The sequence below is a fragment of the Henckelia pumila genome, unplaced genomic scaffold (assembly GCF_033568475.1).
Source record: "Henckelia pumila isolate YLH828 unplaced genomic scaffold, ASM3356847v2 CTG_461:::fragment_3, whole genome shotgun sequence".
Classification (NCBI taxonomy): Eukaryota; Viridiplantae; Streptophyta; class Magnoliopsida; order Lamiales; family Gesneriaceae; genus Henckelia; species Henckelia pumila.
In genome coordinates this window covers 7,696,162-7,707,240 of record NW_027331831.1, presented here as the reverse complement: position 1 = coordinate 7,707,240, position 11,079 = coordinate 7,696,162, and the positions used below count along the sequence as shown (strand labels likewise).

The following is an 11,079-nucleotide window of genomic DNA, read 5'->3' as shown; positions in this document are numbered from 1 at the left end:
TTATCTCTTGTGTCATCTTACTTACTACTTTCCTTATTTCGTTGAATTGCCTTGTTTGAGCATTTATCATCACAAAAATTGCTGGACCATTTTCCGCATTATATTTGTATTCCAACCGTTTTTTAGTGTTGAAAAAAATTTGGCCTTGTATAACTAACCCTATCAAAATCGATCGCAAAAAAATAAGCATTTTAGATATAAAAAAAAAAAATTAAAATGTTTATTCACCCTTCTAAATGCATCCTTGAAAATAACGATAGTTATTGCTTTCTTGCTAGAAAGAGAAATGCATTTTCTCGAAAAGATAAGCTTGTAAACAACAATGTGCATTGCCAATTGCTTGCAAGAAAACAAAGAGAAGATAAAAAAAGAGAGTCCGAACTAGAGAATAAGAGAAATGTGATCCCTCAAGTTTTCTAGTGCAACATGAACTCGTGAAGAATTGTCCGAACTATTCCGTAGAGCAAAAAATAAGCTTACAACAGACAAGATAAATGGCAAAGTCATAAATTAGCATAGATCTGGACATGGAAATAAACCCATATCACAAACACGTGGTTGCAAAAAAATTCTAGAGAATTGGATTCTATAGGTAACTATAAGAAAATTTTAATTTTAATTTTTGTAAATTTATAAGTTATTGTTAACACATCATATAGAGGAGGATTGTCATGTTCCATATATAGGACTCCATAAATTTTACCCTATCAATGTGACATATCTTAACAAACCATGACACCTCTCTCACACTTAAGAATGAAACGATTGGAGTGTTGAGATATTAACGAGTGACCCTACTATGAGTGATCTAACTAACTATATATGTTGGAACTACGAGTATGCCCAACTATATATGTACATGCATTCCAACACATAACAGTACTGAAACTATGAGCGGCTCAATATGGACAGTTCAACACATTATGATGGAATTATGAGTGTCACAACTATGAGCAGTTCAACATATAACAGTGGAATTTGTCTCTGATATGATGTTAAAGAGAATGAACTTGGACCTAACTCAATCCCAAAAAGCTAACACAAGGAGAGATGATCATTCTATTCCATATACAGGATTTCAGATATTTTACTCGATCGATGGGAAACATCTCAACACACCAACAGTTATCAGTCATGCTAGATTTTCTTTCTTAAAATAAAAAGTTTTTTTTTATAGTCGATAAGAGTTTTTTCTTGATCGAAGAAATAACTTTTATATACTCTAGATTAATGTAACATGCAATAATGGATCATGCCCATGTATTGATGGTTTATAAGTTCCTTTCAGATATATTACCAATAATATAACATTATTGTTCTCATTTACGTAATTAATTTTTATTTCAATTGTTTTTTTGAAGCTGAAGTAATTTATGTTTTTAACTCTCTACAAATTTTTTCATAGTAAAAGAACCAAAAAAGTGCGGTTTGCCAATGGACCAATTACCATCCCAATGTTTTGTTTTTCTCCAGAAAGAATCAATGGCAGCTTAGAAAGCATACAAAGCTACAAACGTCAAAATTGTGAGTGGAATTATGATTTTGTCTGTTTGATTGTGTGATCGGAACTTGAAAGTTGACTAATATAGTTTGTAATTTAACATTATTGTACTAAAAATTAGCTTTTATTTTCTTTTTTAATAATTGCACTATAATATGCTTGTATTTCATCTTTAGAATTCTTTATCAGATAATGATGATAATTGGATTTAATTGAAGATAATATATATACTCGGGTAGATTATATTGGATTCAATTCTATAATTCTAACTTGTCATCCTACCTTTATATTTTGAAGTGATAATAATTAAGATGTATTTAAATGAAACGATTTGATTTGGGTTTTCGCAGTTAATAAAAAATGTACAGACAGAGGAGTAATTTTTCTATTTTTCTTTGGAAATTAGATATAGGAGTAAATTGATACAATATACTCTGATAAAACAGAAGAATAATTTTCCAAAAATAAAAACATATAAAACAATCCCTTAAAGCACGGAGCCACACGCAATACTGTATGTAGGTGGGTTTCATGGAAAAAAAAACATATGTATACGTGGAACTCAAAATGACCACGGGAAAATATATTTTATATATATTCAACAGCATAATTGACAATATTCCTAATTTAAACTGTCACATCTCTCCAAAATATAAATACCACATTATATCATATATTCAAATAAAACCTTGGTTCACAAAACAACGATAGTCCCGAGTCATGACTATAAGGCATCGTTTGGTACATGAGATGATAGTGAGATGAGATACAAATTTTTACTCATGTCATGTTTTTCTCATTTTTTTTGTTAACCCAATGATATCTCATGACCCGGTATAACATTAGATGTAAGTTTGATGACAAATATCTCTTAACCCAAGGTATTAGTGGAGGATGAGTGTCATATAATTGAAATTGTGTGAAATTGGCAATGGTAATTAAGATAATAAACACAATAATCATACAAAATAAAATACATACAAAATAACATATTATTTATATATATGTCTTGCTTAGCCACATCTCATCATGTTTTTATTAATCTATCGTACATCTCATCCATGATTCCAAATGGTATCTAACAATAATAACAACAACAACAACAACAATAATAATAATAATAACAACAACAACAACAACAACAACAACAACAACAAATATGTTAAAATTTTATATATTCCATGTATCAAGAAATAGTGATGCAGCGGTTTTTCTTCGAACTCTCGGTGGCTTATATTCATAGAAGACCATGCTTGCCTAGACAGAAGCCTTATGTACATTGGAGCAAACCGACGGCCTTTTATCTATAATGTAATGTTGTTGCAGAGCGGTTTTTCGTGATTAATTTCGTATGGATTAGATATGTTTACTCAGAAACTCTTTAGGTAGAGTCATTGGGGGCAATTCAAGGAAGTGTCTTGGACTCTTGGGCATTCAAGATTCTTCTTTCGCTGAAGATTTGGGAATCAAGGAAGCTCTAACTCGGCTCAAAGACATGAATTTTCAAAATATTATTATTGAGTCTAATGCAAAGATCGTTATTGATGATTTATTTGGTTCGATGTTGGACGCTTTAAATTTAGGTTTGATCGTTGCAGATTGTAAATTCCTCGCATGGATTTCAATCTTATGGTTTTTATTTTGTTAACAGGTCAGCAAATCAAGCTGTCCACGCTTTGGCTAAAATAATAGGTTCTATATCCGATCTGAAGAAATGATTTTATCCTTCGTCATCTATTATTTCGGATGTAGTTTTAGTTGAATTCGTTTAATGAATATTTTCTTGTAAAAAAAAATAGTGATCACATATCAAATATGCATAGTGTTCAACAAAATTTAAATATACGTATATAGAGTTTTGATCACATGGGCAATCACCATGAGCAACTACGTGAGTAACAGCTTACGTGGCACTTACTCATTGGATGTCCAAGTTTTTACGTTGCTCACGTAGTTGTCCATGTGATCAAAACTCTACACACATATATATATATATATAAAGTTTCTTTCAAGTGCCCACCTACCATGCCCACCAATGAACACTATTCTATTGGACCTACAATTATCACATCTTTATCACATCCAATGGAATAGTGCCACATCATTGGTAGGCATGATGGTGGACATGGTAGGTGGGCACTTAAAAAAAACTATATATATATATATATAAAGTAACGGCTCCATAATCCATATAACTAAATTCCGGTGAATTTTTGTTCACTGTTTTGACATTTTTCGTAATTTTTTTATTTACATTTAATTTTATCTTTTCACGCAAATCATTTTCTTATTTTTTTTTACCTCGCTACGATCCATAATTGATACAAAACAAAAAATTCGATCAAAAATCACAATTGATTTTATTGTTTTATAATCTTATAAAACTCTATTAAATATATTTTTCAATTTTTATTTTATGATGTAGGAACCGACAACCGTTATTCTTCAGTGCACATTAGGCAAACATTTGGGCTAACATAATAATCTGCAAACGACGCTAGTCAGGTAAATCACACTGAACAAGTCATATACGACAGGCTCTGATAAAGTATTAGTAGGGGAAATCGAACTCTTAATCATTTGTCAAGACCTTGCCTACTCCACCAACACCAACTTGGAAACCTTTTTGGGGACTAGTTTTATATTTTGTGGATATGTATTGCTTGTACACAATTATTAGATATAGATGTCTCAAAATGGGTTAGACATGTTGGGTTGGTCCGCCCGCACCACCCCGCCTAATGTTGAGTTGTGATGGGTTGCGAGTTGGCCCGCAAAAATCTGCCAATTTACACGTAAATCCATCGGGTTGACCTACCACCGTCATCTAAAATAGATAGGTCGGGTTAGTGTTTTCTCAGCCCGCCTAAAAGATGAGCCGCCCCGTCCCGTCCCGCCTAATGGTGGGTTACGACGGGTTGTGGACCAGTCCGTTTTGACACCTCTAATTAGATATGTAAAACTTGAAAAACAATGGTTTTATATTCTTATAAATAAATAAAAATTTAATTTTCTTATGGTGTTAAGAATAACTCAAAAACATTTGACTAAAGATTTAGGGAATGTTTTGGAGATCTTTTACTTATTTAAAAGTGATTCTAGTAGAGATTATTTTGAAGTTGGTGAGAAGCTAAAGTAGGGAGTGTTTGGAAATAAAATTTGAAAGCTAATACAAGCTAAAGTTTAGTGTTCGGAGAATAATTGCTTCCAAACATAATTTTTTAACTAAATGACAAACATACCCTTATTTGATTATTTAATTTTTGATACTCACACTTAAAAAATGAGTTTATATATTATTTTACATTATTAATTTTGTATCAAAAATATTTTATTTTTTATAAGATGAATACTTGAAAAAATATATAAGATTAATAAAAATAAAAATATAAAAAATGAAAAAATTTGTATAAATATACAAGATATGTACAAAAATGTATTAAAATACAATATATATTTAAATAAATGCTTGTAATAATAATGTAAAATTAAAAAAATTATTTTTTTAAAAAATGCTTGTAATAATAATGTAAAATTAAAAAATGTTTCTTTTTAAAAAATACTTGTAATAATAATATAAAATTAAAAAGTATTTTAAAAAAATAATAAAAACATATGTAATATGATAAGTTTGTTAATGATATATTTGTCAACTTGTAATTTTATATCTTAACAAAAAAGTAAAAGCATCAAATTTTAGTTTTTTGCTTTTGGATAAAAGTTGTAGAAATTAAAGCAGAATTTAATATTTACACACTAAAAAATACTTTTATGCAGCTAAAAACTAAAAATCACTTTCTAAAAGCTCTATCAAACACTCCCTTAGTCTTTTCTTTTCTCAAACACTCCCTTAGTCTTTTCTTTTCTCTTTTCTTTTAAAAAAAAGTAAGATTTACTCTTTTGGTGGTTTCCTTTTGCAATTCTAAATAAACAAATTAGATTGATAGCTACAAACACCTGTCCCTTTTTGCCACTCGTCTTGGGGTCTGTCCTTTTTTCTTCGTTAGTATTATTTTTTTATCTTCTCCCCAATTAATGTCTCGGGACTCATGATTTTCAATAGAGATGGGGGATTATTTTAATCACTTGTTACAAGGCTATTAGCTTGAAAAGGAAGGTGAGTATACTAGTAAAACTGGTAAGCCTCTCTTTTTCTTGATTTCTCATCTTTGTTTGGTAGAATGCCCAAAAGCCCACAACTTTATACACAAATTTAATAACACATTTTCCACTCGCACCCCATTATAGTCAGACAACACCATATTTTATATTTACATATACGTTTATTAATAAAAAATTGTACACAGCGCTAAAAAAATATATTCAATTTTTGTATTATATATTCATATTCAATTATGCTTAGTTCTTCGGTTCATCATGCCCTCTTCCTCTTTCCTTCTTTTTCTTGTCCCCACGTAGGGGTTGAGATGCGTACTTGAATTTTTATGAACCTTCGAAGCAGACTGACCATGACTTTTATTTATTTTTTATTTTTATTTTTTTTGCAATTTTAAATTACAATTTATGGGTTCTGAAATCTGATTATAGTATAGGTGTAGAGATTTTTATGAAGCAATAATATCAAATTTGGACTTTTAAAAAGTATAGTTAGTTGCATGTGAAATTTATGTTTAAAAAAAAACAAAGAAAGAGAGAAATCTGTATTACAAATAAATTACAGATTAGTATTTATTATGAATTGGTTTGGTGAGAGTGTCTGTGCATAAAACACAATAAAGTCAGTACTTAAGCTCTCCCTTCTTGCACTTTTCTTGTTCCTCTGTGTGCTCCATAACCCACCCACCCCCCAAGAACCCTACCCACCCACCCCTCTATTGCTACAATAATACTAGACACCCTCTCCTCTCTTTTCAAATACACAGTAATCCTATCTTGCTTTTGCCAGTTGCCAACTTTACTGATCCCCTCTATAATGGAGTGATTGTCAGAGACTGAATGGTTGAGGAGACTGTGTCAGTCCTCTCCTTTTACACTTGTCTGTAAGTATCGTTGCACACTTCTTAAATATTTGTACCTGTTTCTTGATGGTTAGTTATTAATCTATTTGTTTCATTTTGTTGCTCTGAGGTCTTGATTTTATATGTGCATTATTGCTTCACTTTCTGTGGGGGGTACTTGGCATGGTTAAGTTTTTTTATGGACTCTTGGCTTGATTTCTGAGGTACAATTCCAGCTCTTGGCTTTTGGGGTCCCTCTAAACTAGCTCAAGTTCCAGTCTTTATCATTAACTTTAAGATAATTTTTGATGAAAAAGAATGCTTGAGGTGTTTTGCACAGTGGGTAGCTAATTTCGGTTAAGCCCTTTACTTTTTTTTTTTTAATCTTATTTTTTTAGGTGAAATGTACTTATTTGAAGCGGGTGTTAATGTTTTTCTACTGTTTCTAGTAATCCTGTTGTGACAGACAAAAGAAACGGTGAGCTTTCCCTTTTTTTCTCTTTTCCCCTGATTTAAATAGGTCTTTGATAGATTCACACAACTGTTGTTTTCCTCTTACCGATTGAACAAAAGTGGAGAAGGACGGCATAGATTTCAGGGCATGGTCTAGTATCTTTTTCCTTTCTTTTTAGGAACTGGTGTGAAGTGGGGTAATTTTGTTTTCGGGTACGTCGCTTCAATCCAGTTTCATCGTGGGTTTCTTGAATTATATTTTGAACATGTTTCAAACTTCTCTTCTTCAGACATCAAGAGCAATTGGGTAATGAATGTTGAAATTCCCCTCATTTGAATCTGTTTTTTTTTTGTTTGAAGTTGCTGTAGCTCTTGCTTGTGGATGGGATTCTTGAAAATTTGAGAGAAAACAAAAGAATTAGCTTGTCCTTTTAAAGATTAATTTGGGACAACTACGTACTAATTGTCATTTGTCTCTGTGTTTCCCCAGGAAAGTAGTGAAGTACTCGATTTTTATGGTGTTTGTTAATTGGAAGGGGAACATTTGTCATAAATAAAGCATTTAATTAGTACTCTTTCTTGTGTTTTCATATTTTATTTATTTTCTATGGTTTGCATCTGGAGCTACGTAATGAGAAGTACTGATAAATTGGTATGAGAATGAATGCTTTGTTACTGTGCTGTTGGCTACTGAATGCTTTCCACAACTTTGCATAACGTGAACTTGAATATCGATTGTCTTGTGCTAGAGATATTTCATAATTCTGAAGAGAAACTCTGTTTTGAATCTTTCTGCAGAGTATATAGTTAGTCAGATTGGAGCGTGGAGATAGTAGGCAACTAGTTAATGCACGTGGGTTTGGGATTTGGTGCTTCGAGTTTTAACGAATTTGGAAATCACGGTGCCATTCCGATGGATACATCATCATTTCCTGGATCATCGAAAAGGGCCAAGGCTCCTGGAAGTAATGCTAATTGCTTGGTTGATGGATGCAATGCAGATCTAAGCCTTTGTAGGGATTATCACCGGAGGCACAAAGTTTGTGAGATTCATTCCAAGACTGCAAAGGTCACGATTGGCGGCCGGGAGCAGCGGTTCTGCCAACAGTGCAGCAGGTAGTGTAGAAATCATGTTGTGATTGATTGTTTGATTCTGCGAGGTGTCGACACAAAAAATTCGCATTTCTGTAGTCTCGAATGATTGGAGTGCTAATTTGAATCAATGAAAGAATAATAACGATAAGAATTAGTCACATGGTTTTCAATTTGATGTTATGTTAGATGCAATGGAATTAAATTTACATGTGATGGCAAGTGGATCAGTTGCGATGTGCGTATATTGATCTGGCATTGTTTGTTAAAACAATCGCGGAATAATAGTGTGTTCGATTTTGGATTCAAATTCTTGTGGCAGATCTTTAACTATTCCCAACCCAGTTTAAGTTTTGAACGAATGTTGCATCATATTTGTAGGTTTCATTCGCTGGTAGAGTTTGATGAGGGGAAGCGAAGCTGCAGGAAACGACTTGACGGTCACAACAGGAGGCGAAGGAAACCTCAGCCTGATTCGCTCTCCCGGAGTTCTGGACTAATTTTCTCTTCTGCTCCGGCCATTGACAGTGCAAGAATTCTTTCATTTGGAAGCCCACAGATACTTCCAAGCGCTGTTGTGAGCTCTTCCTGGGCTGGGGTCGCAAAAGCCGATAGCGATCTGATGCTCTACAACAATCAACGACAGCTGAACTATATCGAGAGACAAAACTCGCTTCCTCAGTGTTCTGCTCACAGCTACAAGGGAGTGGTCAATCAACTCCCATGCATGCAAGGCACGGACTGCTCGTTTCAAGAAACCTCCATCTGTCAGCCGTTTCTTGATCCGAATACTGCATTGGGAAGTAGTAACAGCAACCAGAAAATATTTTCTGATGGATTTAAGCAAGTTGTTGACTCTGATCGTGCTCTCTCTCTTCTGTCATCGGCACCTTCTATAACTCGGGAGTTCGGTCTGAACCACATCGACCACTCAGAACCACTCCCCCAGCCACATTCCTTAGTTCACAACTTGCACTACAATGGCTTAAATCATTTCGCGTTCAGCCATGAAAGTAAGCCAATTGTGTCTGTCACAGAATCTCATGGTAGCAACGCCTCTACTTTGCATTTCTCCGAAACAATTCATCAGCACGCTCCCGAGGGATCGTCTACTAGTGGATCCCATCAAACTCGCACATTCATGTGGGAGTAGTCATATGGGCAAAAAATATGGTCTCTCTTTCAATGGAATGTATACGTTGGTATTCTCCATGGATTCTGAAATGTTGTAATGACAGAATATTTCTTCCTAAAGGGGTGAAGGAACTCTTACACCCCCCCACATACCTCTTACTATCTATATTCTATGCTTTACTTTGATGTGAAAATTGAGTCACTTTTGACCCTTCAATATGGGCGTGTTTCTTGCGTGGGAACTAGTGATTCTTGGTTACGTATTACTTGTAAGATTTGAGAAAGCAAAATTCTTTTGGGATGGAAAGAGCAAAGTTTCATGGATTTGGGCGGTGTGCTTGAGCCAGAAGAATCCAATTATATAGGTAAAACATATGTGAAGTGGTGGAGTCAAAAAAACATAGTGGAGGGTGACTCAATTGAATCTCCAGTAAAGATGGCATTTTTTGTGGTTATATTTACATGAAAATGAAATGGAGGGGCTAATTGCTCCCGTCGGCTCAACTTTGCATATTTGAGCCCTTTCACTTGTTATTGCGCATTGAATTCATTCCCTTTATGCCGCACTTCATGAATCATGCTAACGATGCATGTCCCTACACTTTTTCTCTTTCTCGGTGACATTATAACCCAGTGTGTGAGACCATTTCACAGAAACTCTACTTAAGAAAATATGACATTTCTTCGATTCCTTCTATTTTTTTTTTCAGTACAAAAGATATTATTTATAGTCGTGGTGCTATTCTTAGTCCAATTTTGTGGCCAATCGGTCTCCGAGAAGACTGACTGACTTTTCAAAATTCTACTCTTTTTTTGAGTATACATATTATTGCACACGACTCATTATTAAGAGGAATCGTGTATCTTAACCATAACGAAATCCTGTGAGCTAAATTGGGTGTCAATAATTATACATCTAGCTATTCGCTTTCCGATCCCATATAATTGTTATCTATAAACATATCTTTCAAAGTGGGCAAAATCCAATAAAATATGAACACAAGAATATATCCAATTCACCAAGATTCATTTCTATCTCAAACCTGGTAGCCCACATGCAAAAAAAAAAAAAAAAAACTCTTCTTGCATTATTCCTCAGCTATGTATTAATTAATTAATTATCTCTCTCTGCTTCTATATATTTAGATGGGCACTCGTAGCCGGATTGGCAACACAGGCCTAGCTAAATTTAAGCTGTTTCGAATTATAATCTCATCAATATATATATAATGGAAGTCGCTAGCCATAAACAAGGAGCAGCTCAAGCTGGTTCAATGATCAAAAGCAAACTCATAACGTCTTTCTACCGGACGGCTAAGCCGGCCTCGGCCACCCAATACGCTGCTGCCGCCGCCGCCGCCGTTGTTAGGCCACCCGCAGCTTTGGTGAAGGCGGTGTCGTTTAAGAATCATGAGGGGAGATTTTGCGGCTCCGACGGGTATGTTCACGGCCAAAACAGCCGCGGCGGGGATGAACATGTGGACAATAAAGCTACAAGTTATATTTCTCACGTCAAAGAAAGGCTCAAACTCGAAGAATCGAATCTGTTGTTGAAGGAGAAAAATTACCAACTCAATTATTAAGTATATATATAGTTTTGGTATTTTCTGGACTTCGATCAAGTACTCTAGTAAGTATGTTACATCATGTGGTGAAAATATACATATAATCTTATTTTGGTGAGATTGAGCTTGTGTGTAATTTTCTCATGTGTGCCATAAAATATCAAATAGGCGCACGGAGTGACAGATATATAATTGTATATAACCAAAGTGTATTAATGATCAATGCTTGTAAGTTGTAACGGTTGCAACTTAGGAAGAAATACACTACACATAATTTAAAGAAGAATGTAAATGTATCACAAAGAAAATTTAAATTTATTTTAAAATTAAAATACTTTTTAATCTCTAATTTTCGTTCTTTCTTTTATGGCGTGAG

General features: G+C 33.9%; 1 protein-coding gene across 3 annotated transcripts; it reads left to right on the top strand.

Annotated features, from left to right (window-relative positions):
- Positions 1 to 6,303: 6,303 nt before the first annotated feature.
- Positions 6,304 to 9,286, top strand: LOC140871896 (squamosa promoter-binding-like protein 16). Of its 3 annotated transcripts, XM_073274640.1 has the most exons (4): positions 6,304 to 6,501; positions 6,590 to 6,683; positions 7,711 to 8,028; positions 8,386 to 9,286. In XM_073274640.1, the coding sequence occupies exons 3-4, from the start codon at positions 7,760 to 7,762 to the stop codon at positions 9,155 to 9,157; spliced, it is 1,041 nt and encodes a 346-aa protein (XP_073130741.1). In that variant the 5' UTR covers positions 6,304 to 6,501; positions 6,590 to 6,683; positions 7,711 to 7,759; the 3' UTR covers positions 9,158 to 9,286. The 3 variants fall into 3 exon arrangements, with proteins under 3 accessions (XP_073130741.1, XP_073130740.1, XP_073130742.1); XM_073274639.1 differs by lacking the exon at positions 6,590 to 6,683; XM_073274641.1 differs by lacking the exons at positions 6,304 to 6,501; positions 6,590 to 6,683 and adding an exon at positions 6,945 to 7,219.
- The last annotated feature ends 1,793 nt before the right edge of the window (positions 9,287 to 11,079 follow it).